Genomic DNA, 23,595 nt, shown 5'->3' with positions numbered 1-23,595 from the left:
ACTCTTTAACTTGCTTGGCGAGGCAGGAATTCTCTTCCCGCAACGCCCGTTCGCTTTTCTTGGGTTCAACAATCTGACACTGTCAAAGGTCCAGTTGGGTTTTGTGCCTTTATTTAATGAGCTCTCTACTTTCCTTTACCTGTCCCACCTCTGTCCACAGCCTTTCCCTGACTGTGGCCCTTGCACTGGACCTCTCTTCTCCCTGCCTCAATACTTCCTTTAATTTCTCATTCTCCTCATCTAGAAGCCGGATCTGTTGCTGAAGGCAAATTAGCCAAATGGCCTTCTCTATTGACTTTTTATGGTCCTTGCTCTCGGTCCATTGAGCTGCAGCATCTTCTGGATGCTCAGCATACAACAGATCGAGTACCCACTCCTTAGCCACATTTACTCTCTTAAACACATACGAGGCAATCCCCTCTTCCATTTTGCTTCTTTTCCTGAAATCAGTCTCTCTCTTATCACGTCCCTTGCACCAGTGTCCCATCTGGGTCACCATTATGTAAGGGGTGGTTTTCCGGGGGTCAGCTTTCCCTTCTGACCTTATATGAGCGGTTCCGAATCGCTCCCACACCCTTGGTTCTAGACACTGGAATTATGAAAGGACTGTGACAGACTTGGACAGACAATCAGTTTCAAGGTAGGAAGCAGATATGGCTTTATTGTGTTTAAAAGGAAGTAAAAGGCACGCCTTTAATAACACACACAGAACAGTAATACCAATACACACTGAGGGGTACAACACATTGAATAAAATGTCAAATTACAGCCTGTGGGGAAAGGAATACAGCTTAAACTCTAAATGGGGTAAAGAAGAGAATGCAGATACATTTACACAAGTTATCCCAGCCTCCCCCTCCCAATTCCCCTAACTAACTAAGTTATAGCTCTGGGGGTTCAGGGGCTATGCTCACCAATCCCTTTAGACAGTTGCCGGTGAATCACGGTTTCGGGGTTCGCTGCACTTGGCCTTCTAGGCGAGCCGTACCCCGGACGGGAGGAAAGGACTGCGGACTGCGTAGTCTTCAGTTGGGGTGCGTCCATTGATGCGGTAAGTTGTGTTTTGGATGTATGGGGTAAGTACCCACTTTCTTTGGTTAGGAATAGTTTTAGTTAGTCTTTTTTGGTAATTTCTCACCCGTTGGGTTGTTCAGAAGTAGATTGTAGATTGGTTGTCAATTTGGTTGCTGACAACCTTCCGTTTCGTGGGCCTCGTGCTCGGTCAGTTCTTGATGAGTTCTGGTAGTTTCCTTCACGACTCCATTTCTTCACTCCGGCTGCTTGTGTCTGTGTCTGTGTTCCAGTCTGTGTCCTTGTTCGAGTCTGTGTGAGTTCGAGTCTGTGTTCTGTTAGTTTTTCCTTGTAAAACTGGGGGATAGATATATCCCAAAAAGGCTTTTTTATCTCCTCCCCCCCCCCGCCCCTCCGAATCTTGCCCAGCTCTTTTGTTTCGATTGTCCAGCCCAGCGAACTGAAACTTGATTAAGTGATTTTAATCTGGCGTTAATAGGCTTTTCGAAGTTGATCAGCTCTCGTCCATTGTGCTAGTCTGGTCTGAGCTAGATATTTCTATGCCTGTTGAAAAGGTGTTGGAATATGTATGTGACATTTGGATCCTCTGGGTGGGGTGATACTGTTTCTTCCATTGTTTGAATGCTAATGTTTTCTAGGGGCAAGTTTTCGAGAGTAAACAGTTCCCAGACAATTTGTTTAGCTCCAATGTCCAAACTGGCCCTTTCGAGATGGACCCCACCCGTTTTCTTGCCGACCCAACATCCATCTTTTAAAAAGTCCCAAATTTGATTAAAGTTCGTAGTTCCTTCCATGTGCACTTTAGGATTTCAAACTTTCTGGTAGATAGTTCCAAATTAAATTCCCTTTCCTATGAGTCCAAACACTGGGGCTGTCGGTGGGGGGGATCTCCATGAATGCATTTTAAAAGTCCAGAAAGGGGTTCTTCTCCTCTGCAGGGGAAAGGTACCAGGAATCTTTGCGAAATATTGGTACATTCTACAGGGTGGCGCCTCAGCAATCCTAGCACTCTATTGGAGGATAGATTGCTGAACTGCTATGACACCCTACAAGCCCCTTTGAACACTGGTATCTGCAGTCTTGATGGCAGCAGTCTGCGCTTGCATGGCAGTAAGCTGAGATTGCATGCGAGCAGTCTGAGCTTGCATCTCATCCAGCTGACCTTGAATGACAGAAGTCTGAGCTTCCGCTTCAGCACCAGATGTTAGATAGCTTCTGCTTGTTCAGCAGTGGAAGCTGAAACGTTAGCTATCAGGGGCTGCATCATGGTTGGATCCATGTGTGCTAATGGAGTTGGTCATCACTTCCACACTGGAAAGGATGGTCTCCAAGCTTTGCACAAAGCTCTGCGCCACATTGATGCCAAGCTCCTCCAATGCTCTTTTACATTGCACGCAGGCTTTCTGGCAGGCCTGCCAATGCACCAAGCATTTTATTGTCCATCTGCCTTCTTCTGTAGCCTACCCCCATGGAAGTGGTCATCTGAGTCTCCTGCAGCAGAACTCGTGTGTGACCTTGCCCTCTGGGAAGCTGGCACCTGCATTACCCTTGCCCCCTGCTCTGGCTGCAGGCCACTCATGCCCAATGTCTCACCACATGCAGATCCTGTGTCTAAACTATCCTCTAAATTACTCAGAGTGTTAGTAGTCAGTATCTGAGCTGGTGGTTGTGAGTGTGAAATTGAGTAACACTGCTATGTCTTTATCATCACTGCTTTCTTCCTCTTCTATCTGTTGCTCTGCCACCATTGCCTTGCAGTTCTTGAGTATCTGAAAGATGAAAGGCACAAGGGTAGCATTGCGGTGCGAGGTGGTGGGAAAGTAAGAGATGCATGCTTACACCACTTACAGCTTTGAAATCAAAAGACGATATGGGATGAGAGGGAACTGAGATGTGAGAAGGAGTATTATGAATGTGGATTCCGTCATCTTCGGTGGTTTCAGCCCCACCGCTGGCCACAGGCTCAGCGATGGTCACTCCAATGATGGCGACCACCGTCTCCTCCATCGGGGTAAGGTGATCCAGGTGCGCCTCTCCCCTGCCGATTAGCTCTTGCTGCCTCCGGATATGCGCTAACTTGTCCTGCAAGAGAGAGGGAAGTGTGTCAGTGAGTGTGGTGCAATGTATTTGGGTGATGTGGCTGTCGTGGTTCAATGGCTGGTAGTGTGAGATTTGTGTATGAGGCATGCAGCAGTGGTAAGTGTGTGAGGGTGAAGTGAAGAAATGACCATGAGATATGAGTCCTGTTTGATAATGATTGTTGGTAGGTGAGGTGATGGGGAGTGTGGTGCATTGAGCAGTGTGTGAGGCTAGTGGTGCAGTTAGTGGGATATGACTTTTGAAGATGAATTGACTGACCGTGACCACTCGTGTAAGGTCATTGGACTTTGTGCAGCACTGCATCCAGGTCCTTGGGGCTTGACTTCGGGCATTGATTTTCTCCCACTGCCTTCTGAGAATTTGTCTGGAGGGCCTCCTGGCCCCCTGTGGATAGATGATCTATTTCCTTCACAAAGGCCTCCAGTGCAGTGTCAGAGAACTTTGAAGCATGCTCTCTCCCTTGTTGAGTCATTTTTTAGTCTTCTTGCAGGACAAACTCTTTTCTCCAGCCACTTCCAGCATCTGCTCCAGCCAGAATGCACCTCTCCTTTTAGAGATGCAGGCTGGCATTAAGTAGTGCAGGCTAACTTTAAGTGGTGCTAGCTTCGCAAGAACGTGGGCTCCCTGCTGAGGCGTGCAGCCGCACAACAGTGTGTTTAGCGCGAGGCTGCACGCTGCAGTCATTTAAATTAGCAGGCAACATGAAGTTTGCCCGTTGTCTGCATCGGAAGCAATGGAAGCGGGATAATCGCGCATTGAGAGCCCCAGCGCCTGTTTTCCGGGGCTATGGAATTTAGCATATTTACAATTGCAGTAAAAATGTGAACCAAAAGATTTTGCTTTAATCAATGTATTAAAATGTTGCTAGCTGCAGGAACCAGAGTACTTTTTTCTTTTTCTTGGTAAGGATAATTTTTTCTTCTTTATCCTTGCCATAACTCATAAATTTAAGACCTGCTATCATTATTATTGTGTTTCTCGGAAGCCAGTACAGTACCACAGAGTGACTGAGTACATGTTGCCACGCCCAGCCACACTGTTAGACAGTGACAGCTGCTCTGAGGGAAGACCAGGTGCTTTCCAAAAATGTTGGGGAAAAAAAGTTAGATAGAGATATTTTACAAGCCTGCTGCCTTATACCTCCTATCTGTTGGTTGAAGAGTGGCTCGGGTGGAGGCCTGGAGCAGGGCATTACAACAACAACTTATATTTATAATTGCGCCTTTAATGTAATTAAATTACATGGAATATACAGCACAGGAACAGGCCATTTGGCCCAACCAGTTCATACCGGTGTTTATGCTCCACTCGAGCCCCCTCCCATCTTTTCTTATGTAACACTATCAGCATAACCCTCTATGCTCTTCATCCTCATATGCTTTTTTAGCCTCCCCTTAAATGTATCTATACTATTCGCCTGAACCACTCTTTGTGGTATTGAGTTCCACATTCTTACCATTTTCTGGGTAAAGAGGTTTCTTCTGAATTCCCTTTTTGATTTCTTGATGACTATCTTATCTTGATGGCCTCTAGTTTTTCTGTTCCCCACAAGTGAAAAAAAACTCTCGTGACTACTCTATCAAAACCTTTCATAATTTTAACGATCTATTAGGTCACATAAGAACATAAGAACATAAGAATTAGGAACAGGAGTAGGCCATCTAGCCCCTCGAGCCTGCTCCGCCATTTAAAAAGATCATGGCTGATCTGGCCGTGGACTCAGCTCCACTTACCCGCCCGCTCCCCGTAACCCTTAATTCCCTTATTGGTTAAAAATCTATCTATAAGTGATTTGAATACATTCAATGAGCTCGCCTCAACTGCTTCATTGGGCAGAGAATTCCACAGATTCACAACCCTCTGGGAGAAGAAATTCCTTCTCAACTCGGTTTTAAATTGGCTCTCCCGTATTTTGAGGCTGTGCCCCCTATTTCTAGTCTCCCCGACCAGTGGAAACAACCTTTCTGCCTCTATCTTGTCTATCCCTTTCATTATTTTAAATGTTTCTATAAGATCCCCCCTCATCCTTCTGAACTCCAACGAGTAAAGACCCAGTATACTCAATCTATCATCATAAGGTAACCCCCTCATCTCCGGAATCAGCCTAGTGAATCGTCTCTGTAGCCCCTCCAAAGCTAGTATATCCTTCCTTAAGTAAGATGACCAAAACTGCACACAGTACTCCAGGTGCGGCCTCACCAATACCCTACACAGTTGCAGCAGGACCTCCCTGCTTTTGTATTCCATCCCTATCGCACCTTTTAGCCTTCTCTTTTAAAGAGGAAAGAGACCCAGCCTGTTCATCCATTTCTAATAGGTATAACCTCGCATTTCTTGTAAATCTTTTTTGCACCCTCTCCAGTACCTCTATATCCTTTTTATAATATGACAACCAGAACTGTACACAGTACTCCAAGTATGGTCTAACCAAATGTTCGATATAGGTTTAGCATACCTTCTCTACTTTTCAATTCGATCTTTCTAGTGTTAAAACCCTAGTGCTTGGTTTGCATTTTTATGGCCTTCTAAGCTGCGTCACTACTTTTAGTGATTTGCATACTTGTATTCCCACTCTGCTCTTCTACCCCATTTAGATTCTTATTTTCCAAATAATATGTGACCTCCTTGTTTTTCTTACCAAAATGTAATACTTCACACTTATCTGTGCTGAAATTCATTTGCCAATTATATGCCCATTCTGCAAGTTCATGTCTTCCTGTAATATGTTGCAGTCCTCAGTATTGACTATCCCCCCAATTTGGTGTCAGCCGCAAATTTAGAAATTGTGTTTTTGATTTGAACGTCTAAATCATTAATATAAATATCAGCTGCCAAGACTCTAATCTCTGGAATTTCCTGCCTTAACCTCTGCACCTCTCTACCTCTCTTTCCTCCTTTAAAACTCCTTAAAACCTACCTCTTTACCAAGCTTTTGGTCATCTGTGCTAACATCTCCTTATGTGACTTGGTGTCAAAATTTGTTTTATAAAGCTCTTGTAAAGCACCTTGGGACATTTTAATACATTAAAGGCATTATATAAATTCAGGTTGTTGTTATTGTTGTAATTTGTGAATAACATTGGTCCTTGTGAGATCGCCTTTCCACTTTCTGCCACTATGAATAGCTACCCTTGACCCCACTCTGCTTTCTGTCTTGCCGCGTACTTGTTCCCTGAGTCCACATGCTCTGACCTTATTCATTAATTTATTATGTTGCACCTTATCGAGGTGTTTTGGAAATCTAGATTAGTTATATCTACTGCATTACCCTTGTCTACTCTCCCTGTTACCTATTCAAAGAATTCAATGAGATTGGTCAAGCAAGGCTTTCCCTTTTGAAATCCATGCTGATTATTCATTATATTATTTTGGGTTTCTAGATGTTTTTCTATTTTCTCCTTTAGTAGGGATTCCATTATTTTCCCTACAACCGAGGTTAATCTGACTCGTTTATAGTTCCCTGGACATGTTCTATCTCCAATGTTCTTGCTAAGCTCTGCACATGCATGCAGTCATCTGCAAGGTCCCGCGCAGGCCGCTCACCGGCTTTCACATTGTAGATACTGCGCATGCGCAAAAATTTGAATTGGGGAGGCAGGAGGCAGTGCAGATTACGGGGGACATTGTCTATCTCCCTTCTTAAATATAGGTATAATGTTTGCTATCCACCAATCCTCTGGTACTACGCCTTTTTCTAAAGAATTATTAAATATGTGTAATAGTGCCTCTGCTATCTCTTCTCTAGATTCTTTTAAAATGCGCAGATGCAATCCGTCCGGACCAGGGGTCTTATTCTCGTATTTTGATTAGTTTATTTAATATTTATTTTTTTATTTTAAATATGGTTATATCATTTCTAATCTCATCTTCTGATGTAATGTCCGTCTGATCTGTTTCTCTAGTAAATACTGAAGCAAAGTAATTATTTAATATTTCTGCCATTTCGCTATCGCTGCCTGTGATTTTATCCTGTTCATCCCTTAGTGATCCTATTCCCATCCTGACTTTCCTTTTTTCATTTATGTGCCTGCAGAATATTTTACTATTTATTTTATGTTCCTACCTGACATGGAGTTCGTGCTGTACAAAAATCAGAAAGCAAGAAAAATAGGATTGCAGGTGGAAAGTCACGTACCCCCAAAATAATGCAAGTCCAAATGTCTGTTTTGTGTAACACAGGATATGGGAAAGTAAACTATTGCTGCTGCAGGAGATCATGGATGAATGCTTAAAAGTACAGGCAACCTGGCTATACCTGGAACCTATTTTCAGCTCCCCTGACATCATGGCCCAGATGCCTGAAGAGGGAAGACGGTTTACTGCTGTAGATAAGACTTGGAAAGAACTTATGAAACAAGTTACAATGGTAAGTTAAATAATAATTGAATGTTAGTAATAATATTACCACCCAGGTAAATGATAACTAACTGCAGCAAAAGCGAAGACAAAGTCTGCGTTTATTGGCCTCCATCATATGACGTATTTTAATTTACATTCAAAAAATCATTGGTATGCTACAAATGCTCTTGATACAAATGACCTTATTGAGCTACTCAAAACTGCAAAACTTGTGAAGGATTCTTTACAATTATTTAATCCAATACCACCAATATAATGTCCTTATATATTTTCTTAGCATTTTTTTCTCACCAATTTTCACTCCTCCCATCCTCACCTGAGGATGTTGAACCCTTGTTAGGAAAAGCCTCTACAGGCATCAATCATTCTTTGGCACCTTGCCGAAGCATGCCATTATTTACATTTGAGCCTCATAATGACTGCTGTTCAAACTCAGTACTATCACAATTGAGCTTGAACTTCTCCTTGTCTGATACCCACACACGTGAATTTCCAGTGGGTTGATGGATAGCAATCAAGAGTGGGGATGCTGCCCAATTTCCTTACTTTAATCCAGTACTGCTGAAGCCAGTTGTAGCATTCCTAATACTGCCCTAACTGAGATTAGCTAACTCAGCACAGATCAGGTATCATGTACTGGGTCAGATATTCACTGTATAATCTCCCTGCGCCATTGGGGAGCAATTGTATTTTTATTAAGTCATTATTGTGTGAAATCTTTTCTTTTAAAGTGCTTATCTTTTTCGTAGTGAACCACCTGGTCTTAAAATAATATTGTATTTGTGATGCACAGTAAATGATTGAGGCCATAAGATGATCTTTCCTTGCAGTATAATTTTTACTGCAGGTTAGTTGATAATTTATGCACATTGAATAAGGGAAACAAATTCATAAATTAAATCAAGTCCAGAAAAAATGTGCATCTTGCATTACTTTACACATTACAAATGCTAATATTTGTGTTGATTCCCATTTGTCTGCAACATTCAGTACTTAAGCACCTGGATATCTCTAAGTAATGATATATCCTACATTTGTTGTGCAAATATGTAGTGCTGTTATGATTTGTGTGTGCATTTTATAGATATTGGCCCTGAATTTGCAGTTAGTATGATGGTATACTCTGAGTATGCCATCATACCGCTTTTGAAACTGACCGCAAGTTCAAGTGCATACGCAAAATCCTAAACTTGAGATCTGTCAAGTTCCGACTACACTGAGGCTTCGCTGCATCTTTCACCTCCTCATACAAACCAACATGCTGCCGAAAAGTTGGCTTAATTGTCCACCTGCTACAAGGTAATTACGCTGAAAGTTTTTGGCCTAGAACTTGTCTCCTTAGTGCCTCCTGTTATCGCCTCCGGTGGGGCGGGGGGGTGGGGGCGATAACATGGCGCTAACCACTTACCCAGCAGGCGCGGCGAGTTGAACGACTCCCAATAAGTTCGACGGGAGGTTTGGGACGGCGGTAGAGCATTGCATCCCGATCTCCTTCGCCCGGAGATCGTGACGTCATCGCCGTGTGGATCGCCCGGGTAGTGGCCTGGACAGAACTTCAGTTCCGTCCCCTGCAGCATCGCCAGTCAAAAACACTGGCAGCTGCTGGAGACGTTGATCTGGAGGCCTGGTACTTCGGGGATGAAACTTAAAGGGGAGATGGCCAAGGTAAGCATCTTCTCCTCATCTAAAGTTGCTGTACCATTTACCCATAAATAACAGCAAGCACCATTAGCCTTGCTGTTAGTTTGACAGCAAATTCTGGCTCATTATAAGTACCTGGAGTACCTATTACTCCTGTAAGTGACACTGTGATATGTATTTTCAATATTAAAAGTATGACACACAATAGCTTTCATTTTATTGTATATTACCCTGAGATTGTGCAATATGACCCCTGGGCTCCCATAAATCTCACAAAGCTTTTTGAACATTGTGTTCAGCTCCAATTTTCTGAGTAATTGGGATTTCTAATATCCAAAATAAGGGTATAAAAAAGTAAAAAAAACATATTTCACAATTACATGATAAAATGTATCCATTGGATGTATCTTGTCTTTTAATGGCTTCATCAAAGTTTTTATTTGAAGGCCTCAGCCTCTCCAAAAACTATGCCTTGGATGATATTTTTTTTCCCAGGACTGTGATGCTGTGAATTGAATTTGGATGTGCGATGTACCTAATTTCCCAGGAAACATTTGTACCATTCAGTCAGTTGTACTGATAGGATATTTGAATTTGTATCGTAGCACTGTCTGCCCAGTAATTTATTTTTCAAGTAACTTTTGAAAAACGAGAGGGCACATTTCAAAAGCTTTATTACAGTAAAATTTACATTGATCTTTTTTTTAAAGAAGCTTCGTGTGTGTAAAAGGGATAAACAATAGTGTTCTCATTATATACCTATTGTAGCTTTCGTTTTGTGTTCTATGCACTTTAAAAATTTACTAAAATAAAGGAGGGAGGGAAAATCAAGTCAGGGAGAAGGGGTGAGGGAAAGCGACTGGGCTCAGAGGTAATGTTCTCTGTAAGTTGTGCTTTGTTCTGCACGGGTTGTTTCTTTTAGTGTGTGGTCCCTTTATATTTCTGCACATGCCCGTTTTTTACTATGGAGAAGCTAGTTAGCAGCCTATGCGGGACCTTTCCCATTAAACATTGCTCAGAGGAAAGAAAGAGAGAGATGCGGGAAGAGTTTTCTTCATTGAATTCAACATCAATTTTCAAAATAAAACACCAGTTGAATTTTGAAGCCAGTTAATTACTTTATCTGTCTTTCATTGATAGAAACGGTCAATGCCAATGGCTTACACCTATGAGACTAATAAAGATTCTAATTTCTAACATCTATAAAACATTTATAAAAGAAAGAGGGAGAGAGTGTGGCACGAGGGAAAGGCTGTCGGGCAGTTTAATTTCCTCATTCTAATTTGATGACTATTAAAGTTGATTTTTGAAAGCAAACAAATTGTCTGAGTGAAAAGATAAGGAAAGCTAGGAGTCAGTGCAGAGGAGAGCAACTGGTTCCAGGTAAGTGGACCTCTGGCATGCCAATATTTGGGATGAGGATGGAAGATTATGGGTGAAGTGAGTGACAGCAGAGTAAGGGGCAAGGTAAGATACCAGGAATTAAGTGGGTAGTTCAATGGGAAATGTGTTGTGATAGTAGTAAAGGGTTGGTAGGAAGGGGATTGTGTAGTGAGTGGGAAAGTGAAGAGGTAGGGATATATGATAGGAGTGAGAGGGTGAGAGAAAATGAGTAATGGAGAAGGGGACAAGTAGGAGCCACTGATGACCAGATGCAGCCTGCAGCTGTTGGTGATTCCTTTCCCCACCACACCATACCATACCATACTTCAACCACCTTCCAACCAAAAGGAAAGAAGAAAAAAATTTAAAAAAAGAAACAAAAAGAAGAGTTAAGTGGAGAGAAGCAGCAGAGAAGGAAAAAAAAGAAACCGAAGAGAACAGCAACATGAAGACATCAGAGACAGGTAAAAGAAGGACCAAATTCTGCAACTACATTTGTCTATTTTGGATATATGTTGTCCATTAATGGTGATATATTACTCAGACATTTTGGGGTAAATAGATCAAAGTTTTTTTTACTGGGTAGGAGTTGTTCTAACTAAACTTTTTTTTTACTGCACATCATTTGGCTAATAGTTTAAGGAACAGAATGATTAATAAAACTTAATTTTATCTGCTTCTCCATAGCAAAAAAATAACTATTGAGGCGTCTTCCTGTAGAACTTAATGGATATGCTGTACCCTTAATGTATTAGCACGTGGGCCGCCCCGACCTGTGTGAGAACACCCCCGCAGGTCGGGGCTATAAATAGAGCTGGAGCGCCGGGCCCTGGAACATCGTGGGCGAAGGTGCAACGAATGAGGGTACGGGGCCCAGAAGAGCCGAGGGCTCAGGGGCAGTACGGGCCCGTCCACACTGTGATATGTGTGTGCACTAGGTCTGTGCAGCAGAACAGGTCTCCAGTCATCCTGGTTAATTCTTGCCACTGGATAAAGGCCGAGCTCTGTCAAGCCCGTGTGGTGGCTGATGTGCAACGGTCACCACAGCTAAAAAAAATTCACACACAAGCATCTTCCACCCCCTCAACTGCAGTTCAGAACTGGAACATCAGGTCCTTCATTGAAACATCTGTGAACTCTCGTGGAAGCAAGTCATCTGCGTTCGAGGGACCGCCTATGATAATATAAATATTACTCTGAACATTATTTTCATTTTTAACCTCAAACATTTCAGTTTGTATGTATTATTCTAAAACCTATCTTGAATGCTGAGGATGAATGAGCTAGTTAAAATTCAAAGTTTTAGTTTGGGTTGTCTAAAATGCAAAAACCCCAAAATTCAACTGAGCTTTTTCAATGCCCCCCTGCTTCCCAACCGACTGCTACCACTACCTCTCAGGTGCACAAAATAGCTCCCATTTTAGTAGGGTGAACCTGCCTTATCCGGAACCACCCCTTGTCCGGAACCATTCCTGGCCACCAGGTGGCGCATGTGCAGAACTCCAACATGAACAAATTGAAGTCTTTCCTCGCTGCTGATTCCCGCAATCGCTGGCCTGACCCCGTGATCCACCGCCACTCCCCCCACCATGATCTCTCTGCCACACTCCCAGCCCTGAGCCAGCCAGCCCCGATATCCCCTTGCTCAGTACTTGTACCATCCAATTTAATGTGACCACCCCTCGTCCGGAAAAATCCCTTATCCGGAGCAGGCCAGGTCCCGAGGGTTCCGGATAAGGAATGTTCATCCTGTACTTGGGTCTGTCCTGGGAGACCTTGCCTGTTGGGACTCCCAAAGTTGCTGTCCAAGTTCAATTAATATTTCTAATGTAACAAATGTCAACACTTAAAAAAAACACAATTACTTTGTAACAAAATTACATTCCTAGTGTAATTCCACAAATAAATAAAGTGAAGCATTGTTTCACTATTTTCAGTATGCAAGAGTAGAATACTGAGTGACAAAAGCAGTCTAATTCAAATCTTTTTAAACATTTTTAAAATTTCTCTTTGCGATATTCCTGCATTACACATTGGCCCAGATTTTGCAGATGGAATAACGGTGAGGCTGTTGGTGCTCACCGTTGATATGGAGTAAATTGGACAGCAACTTCCGGCGTCCACACATGTGCATTTAAACGCAGAAATCAGAACGTTGATGTTTGATTTGCTCTGCTGCTCCACAAGCATCTCGCTGAGAGATTCGGCAGTAAAATACATGAAGGGCATGATGTTGCTGTAATTATCCACTAGTTACCCACGAAACACACCAGAAACAGTTTGGGCTGGGGCATTCAGGTGTAAGTGTGCCAAATTACTGCCAAACAACCTCTCTAGCCCTGAAAATGTAATTTTAAAAGTGTGGAGTCTCATTCCTTCAGAATTTAATTATTGTTGGAGATTTAACGTTTTCCTTCTGTCTCTATTATCTTTCTTTCTCTTCATCCTATCTTTCCTTCCCGCACTTTATTTTGCTTTCTATATATGATTTTACAATGAATGAAATATTCTAAATTATATTTGCGATGGGCTGGAAGCGGGAGGTGCCCAATAGCATGCCGGAAACCCGAAAGTAAGTGCAGGGGTCTCTTGTCAGTGACTTTTTAACTCAACTACCTCTATCATTTTATTTCTGGGTCTCCCCTCTAATCAGCAGCTGTGGACATGACACAATTTCAACTCCAGTATTTAAAAAGGACAATCCAAACATGTTTAAGGAGTTGGAGTTGATTGTCAGAGAATTGGATGTGTCAGAATGGAGTCCAGATGGGAAAAGACTGTTCACAGACGTGTCCCCAGCCTGTGAGGAGTAGGAGAGAGATACTCTTCACTCGCAACGGGAGGACTAAGCCTGCAGCTGAGACCAAGAAGGTGCAGTTGGAGGTTGCAGAGGAGGTCAGCAGCAGGAGCATGCTGCCACACTCCAGGATTCAATGCAGAAAGCGGTTTAATATCCTAAGCAGGTTAGGAAACATAAGTCCAGTGGCACATTCACTTACTTCCTGCTGTGTGCATCACCGTACCCTCTCACTCTGCCTTCGCAAGCCTACTCCAGCATATTACCTTGCTGGTGCAACCATCCTCTTTCTATGCACTTCCTCACATCCCTATCTATCCATCCACTTCTTCCACCCACCTTCATCCTTATGCAATGTCATGCCTCTCCCTCATAGTCACCCTTACCAAATGCACGCCATCCATTGGATGTGCACATGCCTTTTCACTCATTCATAGGTCTGTTCTATCCCTCCTTGGAGGAGAAGAGAGCACAGAACACAAGGGAGATGCATAGAACTGGAGAGAGGCTTCTGATCATGCCGCTCACAACTGCAGAGAAGCAGGTGCTGTAAATAAGTGGAGTTATGTGTACCTGGCTGTCGGAGATGGGGAGATGGCGAAATCCCAGCTACCTGGTGATACAATTAAATAAAAGCCACCCACATGTCATATGGCACTCAGTCATGTTGACTTGGTTTCAACAGTGAGTGAAATATGATCACCTTTAAATTGATAACTTGCAACATTCTTAACTCACCTCACCTAATTCATGTCTTTTATCTCCCACAGGGCCTTCACGGATGCAGCAGTAGTCGGTGGACATGGCGGACAACGATTTCTCAGAGGAGCTGAGTCCTTCTGAGGGTGCACCATCACAGGACTCATTCAGACCATGCACCAGATCAGATACTTACACTTAAGTGGGACCAGTAAGACAGGTAGTTGGGTTTTCACCTGGTGACTCACACTTCACAATTGTGCAAGAGTAGATGGTGGAGACAGGGACAGCAGTGGACAGTCCGCGTTAAAGGATGCATCCCTTCCCAAGCTTTGCTTAGCTGGACACAGATGCGTTACTTCGGGTGCTGTCAATGAAGGGGAGAATCATTGAGTAGCAGCAGACAATGTGCGATGCACTGACAGGCCTTCAAAGTGGAATCACCATGATTACTGAGAGATTGGAGGAACCCACCTCAAGCATGAGGGGGGTGAAGTCGCAGGCCACTGAAATGATGTCTTCTTTCATGGGTAGAGTGGCCAGCGCCATGGACTGTCATACGCACCAATCAAATGAGTCCATGCACGCCTTCAACACCACCATGCACACTCTGGATGCCAACATGTCTGCCATATTAATTAGGTTGGCAGATACCTTAGCCTTATCCTTACAGGGCCACACTAATCTTCACCAAAGTGTTCTCCAGCACAGTGGTATCAGTGAAGTGCGGCTGGGCCACGAGAGGGATGATAGCGAGAGGGTCATGGAAGTGGGGACTCCGCTCAAGGCACTTGCATGTCTCACCCACAGCCCACCTCTCAGTCAGTTGTACACATGTTGCCTCATCTCCCGATGGCTGAGTCCGCCCTGCACAGGTGCAGATAGAGCAGTCTTTGCCGAGGCCCCCACAGGCTCCAAAACTCAGAGGACGTTGGCCAAGAGTATCATGGCAGTCAGAGCAGGGATTTGAGTAGCCTACCTCAAATTCTGCTGAAGCCACAGGAGTTGCACCGCGTAGGAGTAGCAGAAAAAGGAAGAGTAAAACTTTGTAGTTGCACAAGGGTATGCACATGGATGTCTGAGAAAATTTTGTTTTATAAGTTTTTGTTCTTTATTTAGCTCACATAAATGTTAATCTTTTTTACCACCTTCCTATCTTGTCCATTCTTGGGTGCTAAGTGGCCTTCTAACTTGTTTGATCATAGAATCGTAGAACCATAGAAAGATTATGACACAGAAGAAGGCCATTCAGCCCATCGTGTCCATGCCGGTTGAAAAATAGCTACCCAGGCTAATCCCACCTTCCAGCACTAGGTCCGTGGCCCTGTAGGTCTTTAAGTGTACTTCCAAGTACTTTTTAAATGTGATGATGGTTTCTGCATCTACCACCCTTTCAGACAGTGTGTTCCAGAAAAGCAAATTATAATTTAAATGGAGAAAAATTGCAAAGTGCTGCAGTACAGAGGGACCTGGGGGTCCTTGTGCATGAAACACAAAAAGTGAGTATGCAGGTACAGCAAGTAATCAGGAAGGTAAATGAAATGTTGGCCTTTATTGCAAGGGGAATAGAGTATAAAAGCAGAGATATCCCGCTACAACTGTACAAGGTATTGGTGAGGCCACACCTGGAGTACTGCGTACAGTTTTGGTCTCCGTATTCAGAGAAGGTTCACTGGGTTGATTCCGGAGTTGGTGATCATTTTCCAATAGTCTATCGACTCTGGATCAGTTCCAATGGACTGGAGGGTAGCTAATGTAACACCACTTTTTAAGAAAGGAGGGAGAGAGAAAACCGGTAATTATAGACCGATTAGCCTGACATCACCATTAGTGGGAAAAATGTTGGAATCAATTATTAAAGATGAAATAGCAGCGCATTTGGAAAGCAGTGATGGGATCGGTTCAAGTCAGCATGGATTTATGAAAGGGAAATCCTGCTTGACAAAAATAATTTTTTGAGGATGTAACTGGTAGAGTGGACTAGGGAGAACTAGTGAATGTGGTGTATTTGGACTTTCAAAAGGCTTTCGACAAGGTCCCACAGAAGAGATTGGTGTGCAAAATTAAAGCACATCGTATTGGGGGTAATGTACTGCTGTGAATAGAGAACTGGTTGGCAGACAGGAAGCAGAGAGTCGGGATAAACGGGTCCTTTTAAGAATGGTAGGCAGTGACTAGTGGGGTGCCGCAGGGCTCAGTGCTGGGACCCCAGCTATTTAAAATATACATTAATGATTTAGATGAAGGAATTGAGTGCAATATCTCCAAGTTTGCAGATGACACTAAGCTGGATGGTGGTGTGAGCTGTGAGGAGGACGCTAAGAGGCTGCAGGTTGACTTGGGACAGGTTAGATGAATGGACAAACTCATGGCGGATGCAGTATAATGTGGATAAATGTGAGGTTATCCACTTTGGGGGCAAAAACACGAAGGCAGAATATTATCTGAATGGCGGCAGATTAGGAAAAGGGGAGGTGCAACGAGACCTGGGTGTCATTGAAAGTTGGCATGCAGGTACAGCAGGCGGTGAAGAAGGCAAATGGTATGTTGGCCTTCATAGCTAGGGAATTTGAGTATAGGAGTAGGGAGGTCTTACTGCAGTTGTACAGGGCCTTAGTGAGGCCTGACCTGGAATATTGTGTTCAGTTTTGGTCTCCTAATCTGAGGAAGGACGTTCTTGCTATTGAGGGAGTGCAGCAAAGGTTCACCAGACTGATTCCCGGGATGGCAGGACTGACACATGAGGAGAGACTGGATCGACTGGGCCTGTATTCACTGGAGTTTAGAAGGATGAGAGGGGATCTCCTAGAAACATATAAGATTCTGATGGGACTGGACAGGTTAGATGCAGGAAGAATATTCCCGATGTTGGGGAAGTCCAGAACCAGGGGACATAGTCCAAGGATAAGGGGCAGGCCATTTAGAACTGAGATGAGAAGAAACTTCTTCACTCAGAGAGTTGTTAACCTGTAGAATTCCCTACCGCAGAGAGTTGTTGATGCCCAGTTCATTGGATATATTCAAGAGGGAGTTAGATATGGCCCTTATGGCTAAAGGGATCAAGGTGTATGGAGAGAAAGCAGGAAAGGGGAACTGAGGTGAATGATCAGCCATGATCTTATTGAATGGTAGTGCAGGTTCGAAGGGCCGAATGGCCTACTCCTGCATCTATTTTCTATGTTTCTATGTCTATGTTTCTATGCGGGGGTTGACTTATGAAGATAGGTTGAGTAAGTTGGGCCTATACTCATTGAGGTCAGAAGAATGAGACGTTATCTTATCGATACATGTAAGATAATTAGGAGGCTCAACAAGGTGGATGCAGAAAGGATATTTCCACTCCTAGGGGACATAGTCTCAGAATAAGGGGCTGTCCATTTAAAACTGAGATGAGGAGGAATTTTTTCTCAGAGGGTTGTAAATCTATGTAATTCTCTGCCCCAGAGAGCTGTGGAGGCTGGGTCATTGAATATATTTAAGGCGGAGAGAGATAGATTTTTGAGCGATAAGGAAATTGAGGGTTATGGGGAGAGGGTAGGGAAGTGGAGCTGAGTCCATGATCAGATCAGCCATGATCTTATTAAATGGTAGAGCAGGCTCGAGGGGCCAGGTGGCCTACTCCTACTCCAATTTCTTAGGTTCTTATGTTATTATGTTCAGACTGCCACCACCCTCTGGGTGAAAAAGATTTTCCTCCCCTTGCTTCTTATCCTTCTATGCCCCCTGTTTATTGATCCCTCTGCTAAGGGAAATAAGTCCTTCCTACTAACTCTATCTAGGCCCCTCATAATTTTGTACATCTCAATTAAATCTCCCCTCAGTCTCCTCTATTCCAAAGAAATCAACCTCAGCCTATGCAAGTTTTCCTCACAGTTAAAATTTTCCAGTCCTGGCAACATCCTCGTAAATCTCCTCTCCAGTGCAATCACATCCTTCCTGTAATGTGGTGACCAAAACTGTACGCAGTACTCAAACTGTGCCCTAACTAGTTTTGTATACAGTTCTAACATAAGTTCCCTGCTCTTATATTCTGTGCCTTGGCTAATAATGGAAAGCATTCCGTATGCCTTTATAACTACCTTATCGACCTGTCCTGCTACCTTTAAGGATCTGTGGACATACACTCCAAGGTCTCTCTGTTCCTCCACACCTCTCAGTATCCTTCCATTTATTGGCCTAGAAATCCTGGCCTCCCCGGGTCCGTACTGAATATGTACAGACCCGTGAAGGCATCACAAAAGCCGGTTTTCAGCACACAAGCTGGAGCTTGACAGATCCTCTATATCTCGGCAGCTAGGACATTCGCAAGGTCAAGATTGCATATTTACCCATATCTTGCCCAGTGGATGTTCTGAAAACTCTTGTGCCTGATAAAAGCAGGCGCATAGCCAACTTTTACAGGCGTAAGAGTTTTAAAACATACAAAAACATAAGAAAATAAATTTGATAAAAAACACATTTTATTGTTAAAACCCTGCCCACTACGGTAAGTTTATTTCAAACCATAATTAAAAAAACTTTGTTTAAAAAATCGGAAAAATATATTTTTTTCTAAAACATTTATTAACTTTAATTTCAATTAATTTTAATTATGTGAGGTGTGTTTTTCATTTTTTATTATGGTGTTTAGTGTGTTTGTTTTTTTCCTCATTAATAGCAATGAGAACTCGTAGATATGGAGTTCTCATTGCTATTAATGAGAATGCTGTGGAATACTGTACCTGATTGGTTGTGCAGTCACACGTGACTGCATCTTCTGCATCCGAATCTCGAGGATGGGAGCGTGCTTCGTAGCAGGGGATGAGAAGACCTCCCCAGCGGAATCCTTAAAGAAAGGTAACTTCGATGGTATGAGACGTGAATTGGCTAGACTGAGCCAAAGGTGGGCAGCGGAAACGCTACAAGGACACCCTCAAAGCCTCCCTGATAAAGTGTAAAATCCCCACTGACACCTGGCAGTCCTTGGCCCAAGACCGCCCTGGGTGGAGGATGTGCATCCGGGGGGGGTGCTGAGCACCTTGAGTCCCAACGCCGAGAGCATGCAGAAATCAAGCAGACAGCGGAAAGAGCGTGCGGCAAACCAGTCATAATCCACCCTTCCCTCAATGACTATCTGTCCCACCTGTGCCAGAGTCTGTGGCTCTCGTATTGAACTGTTCAGCCACCAAAGAACTCACTTCAGGAGTGGAAGCAAGTCTTCCTCGATTCCGAGGGACTGCCTATGATGATGATGAGGATAGACTGGCGAATGATGCTTAAAGGGTTGACGGTGGATAGGCAATGGCAGACATTTAAAGATCACATGGATGAACTTCAACAATTGTACATCCCTGTCTGGCGTAAAAATAAAACGGGGAAGGTGGCTCAGCCGTGGCAAACAAGGGAAATTAGGGATAGTGTTAAATCCAAGGAAGAAGCATATAAATTGGCCAGAAAAAGCAGCAAATCTGAGGAGTGGGAGAAATTTAGAATTCAGCAGAGGAGGACAAAGGGTTTAATTGGAGGGGGAAAATAGAGTATGAGAGTAAGCTTGCATAAAAACGGACTGCAAAAGCTTCTATAGATATGTGAAGAGAAAAAGATTAGTGAAGACAAAATGTAGGTTCCTTGCAGTCAGAATAAGGTGAATTTATAATGGGAACAAAGAAATGGAAGTTGAACAAATACTTTGGTCCTGTCTTCACTAAGGAAGACACAAATAACCTTCCGGAAATACTAGGGGACCGAGGGTCTAGCGAGAAGGAGGAACTGAAGGAAATCCTATTCGTCAGGAAATTGTGTTCGGGAAATTGATGGGATTGAAGGCCGATACATCCCCAGGGCCTGATAGTCTACATCCCAGAGTACTTAAGGAAGTGGCCCTAGAAATAGTGGATGCATTGGTGATCATTTTTCAACATTCTATAGACTCTGGATCAGTTCCTATGGATTGGAGGGTAGCTAATGTAACCCTACTTTTTTAAAAAAGGAGGGAGAGAGAAAACAGGGAATTATAGACCGGTTAGCCTGACATCGGTAGTGGGGAAAATGTTGGAATCAATTATTAAAGATGTAATAGCAGCGCATTTGGAAAGCAGTGACAGGATCGGTCCAAGTCAGCATGGATTTATGAAAGGGAAATCATGCTTGACAAATCTTCTGGAATTTCTTGAGGATGGAACAAGTAGAGTGGACAAATGAGAACCAGTGGATGTGGTATATCTGGACTTTCAAAAGGCTTTTGACAAGGTCCCACACAAGAGATTGGTGTACAAAATTAAAGCACATGGTATTGGGGGTAATATATTGACGTGGATAGAGAACTGGTTGGCAGACAGGAAGCAAAGAGAAGGAATAAGTTCAGAAAGGCAGGCAGTGACTAGTGAGGTACTGCAACGTTCAATGCTGGGACCCAGCTATTTACCATATACATTAATAATTTAGACGAAGGAATTGAATGTACTATCTCCAAGTTTGCAGATAACACTAAGCTGGGTGGCAGTGTGAGCTGCGAGGAGGATGCTAAGAGGCTGCAGGGTGACGTGGACAGGTTAGATGAGTGGGCAAATGCATGGCAGATGCAGTATAATGTAGATAAATGTGAAGTTATCCACTTTGCTGGCAACAACAGGAAGGCAGAATATTATCTGAATGATGACAGATTAGGAAAAGGAGAGGTGCGATGAGACCTGGGTGTCATGGTACATCAGTCATTGAAAGTTGGCATGCAGGTACAGCAGGCGGTGAAGAAGGCAAATGGCATGTTGGCCTTCATAGCGAGAGGATTTGAGTATTGGAGCATGGAGGTCTTACTGCAGTTGTATAGGGCCTTGGTGAGGCCACACCTGGAATATTGTGTACAGTTTTGTTCTCATAATCTGAGGAAGGACATTCTTGCTATTGAGGGAGTGCAATGAAGGTTCACCAGACTGATTCCCATGAGGCAGGACTGACATATGAAGAAAGACTGGATCGACTAGGCTTATATTCACTGGACTTTAGAAGAATGAGAGGGGATCTCATAGAAACATATAAAATTCTGATGGGATTGGACAGGTTAGATGCAGGAAGAATGTTCTCGATGTTGGGGAAGTCCAGAACCAGGGGTCACAGTCTTAAGGATAAGGGGTAAAACATTTAGGACCGAGATGAGGAGAAATGTCTTCACTCAGAGAATTGTGAACCTATGGAATTATCTACCACAGAAAGTTGTTGAGGCCAGTTCAGTAGATATATTCAAAAGGGAGTTAGATGTGGTCCTTATGGCTAAAGGGATCAAGGGGTATGGAGAGAAAGCAGGAATGGGGTACTGAAGTTGCATGATCAGCCATGATCATATTGAATGGTGGTGCAGGCTCGGAGGACCAAATGGCCTACTCCTGCACCTATTTTCTATGTTTCTATCCCAGGCGCCTCTGGGACCACCAGGTAAATTTGTAAAAATTCTCTGGTCGGTGGCATACTTTCGAAAGAAGCCTCCGACTGGAATTTCAGGGCAAATTTGTATTCCTTTGCCTTGTTGCACCTCCCCAAATGCATTACCTGACACTTCTCCGATTGAATTCCATTTTCCACTTTTCTGCCCAACTAATCTGTCCATCAATATCTTCCTGCAGTCTAAAGCCTTCCTCCTCCCTGTCAACCACAAACTTCTTTATCATGCCCCCTATATACACACAAGTCTAAATCACTGGAAACAGCCTTCCCATCGCATTACCTTCTGCTTCCTGCCACTGAGCCAATTTTGGATCATCGGTGGCAAACTTGACATAATTGCTGGCCGTGGCAAACAAGCCTTCCGTGACCTGTTGGAAGAACTGTGACATACAGACTAGATTCCTTATAGAGGACCACACAGTACAACCTGAAGGACCAAACCTTCTTCGCAAACAATGGACAATCATCAACCGTCTCAGAACTGGTTATGGTAGATACTTTTTCCATAGGTGGAAGATTAAACCCTCCCTGTCATGCGACTGTGGAGCTCTTAATCAGACCCTGGAACACATAATTGAGCACTGCGCTCAGAGGAAATTTGCAGGCAGCCTACAAGATATTCATGCTGTTACACCAGAAGCTTTGGCTTGGATATCCAACTTAGATATTTGACATTTGATTTGCTTTGCTCTTACCATATGAAAGAAGAAGAAGAAGAAGTGATCTGTCCAATGCATTTGTGGATGGCCGGCTGAAAGATCCTGGACATGTCTGTTGCAGAGCCCTGTAAGGATCCAGAGTCAATAAAGTTGAGAGTGGTGGTGACTTTGACAGCCACTGGTAACACGTGATCACCAGGTCCAGCAGGCAGCAGGTCTTCTTCCAAAAGGCTGCAGATGTCTGACATGAAATCCTGAGCTACAGCAGTGTGAGTGACACCCATCTTGATAAGAAACAGGAGCAGGAGGAGACCATTTGGCCCCTCGAGCCTGCTCCGCCATTCAATAAGATCATGGCTGATCTGATCATGGACTCAGCTCCACTTTCCTGCCTGCTCCCCATAACCCTTTACTCCCTTATTGCTCAAAAATATCTCTATCTCTGCCTTAAATATATTCAATGACCCAGCCTCCACAGCTCTCTGGGGCAGAGAATTTCATAGATTTACGACCCTCAGAGAACAAATTCCTCCTCATCTCAGTTTTAAATGGGCGGCTCCTTATTTTGTCCCCTAGCTTTAGTTTCCCCCATGAGTGGAAATATCCTCGCTGCATCCATCTTGTCGTGCCCCCTCATTATCTTATATGTTTCAATAAGATCACCTCTCATTCTTCTGAGCTCAAATGTGTATAGGCCCAACCTACTCAACCTATCTTCATAAGTCAACCCCCTCAGCTCAGCAAACAACCTAATGAACCTTCTCTGAATAGCCTCCAATGCAAGTATATCCTTCCTTAAATTCGGAGACCAAAACTGTACGCAATACTCCAGATGTGGCCTCACCAATACCCTTTATAGTTGTAGCAGCACTTCTCTATCCCCCTTGCAATAAAGGCCAACATTTCATTTGCCTTCCTAATTACTTGCTGTACCTGCATGCTAACTTTTTGTGTTTCATGCACAAGGACCCCCAGGTCCCTCTGTACTGCAGCACTTTGCAATTTTTCTCCATTTAATTTATAATTTGCTTTTCTATTATTTCTGCCAAAGTGAATAACCTCACATTTTCCCACATTATACACCATCTGCCAAATGTTTGCCCACTCACTTAGTCTGTCTATATCCCTTTGCAGAATTTTTGTTTCCTCCTCACAATTTGCTTTCGCACGCATCATTGTATCAGCAGCAAACTTGGCTACATTACACTCGGTCCCTTCATCCAAGTCATTAATCTAGATTGTAAATAGTTGAGGTCCCAGCACCAATCCCTGCGGCACCCCACTATTCACTGTTTGCCAACCTGAAAATGATCCATTTATCCCGACTCTCTGTTTTCTGTTAGTGAGCCAATCCTCTATCCATGCTAATATTACCCCCAACCCCATGAGCTTTTATCTTGTGCTGTAATCTTTTACATGGCACCTTATCGAATGCCTTCTGGAAATCCAAATACAACACATCCACTGGTTCCCACCATGCTCGTTACATCCTCAAAGTACTTCAGCAAA

General features: G+C 43.5%; 1 protein-coding gene across 4 annotated transcripts in view; it reads left to right on the top strand.

The window, feature by feature from the left end:
- Positions 1 to 23,595, top strand: part of dnah7 (dynein, axonemal, heavy chain 7) — a 1,084,136-nt gene that overhangs the window by 268,325 nt on the left and 792,216 nt on the right. For all 4 annotated transcript variants that reach the window (XM_070875892.1, XM_070875893.1, XM_070875895.1 and 1 more), the window contains one exon: positions 7,312 to 7,498. In XM_070875892.1, the coding sequence (XP_070731993.1) occupies positions 7,312 to 7,498 (187 nt within the window). The remainder of the gene's footprint in view (positions 1 to 7,311; positions 7,499 to 23,595) is intronic.

This window comes from Pristiophorus japonicus, chromosome 3, assembly GCF_044704955.1.
Source record: "Pristiophorus japonicus isolate sPriJap1 chromosome 3, sPriJap1.hap1, whole genome shotgun sequence".
In the NCBI taxonomy this organism is placed as follows: domain Eukaryota; kingdom Metazoa; phylum Chordata; class Chondrichthyes; family Pristiophoridae; genus Pristiophorus; species Pristiophorus japonicus.
Note: the sequence above shows the minus strand (reverse complement) of the source record. Positions and strands in the feature narration are given on the sequence as shown.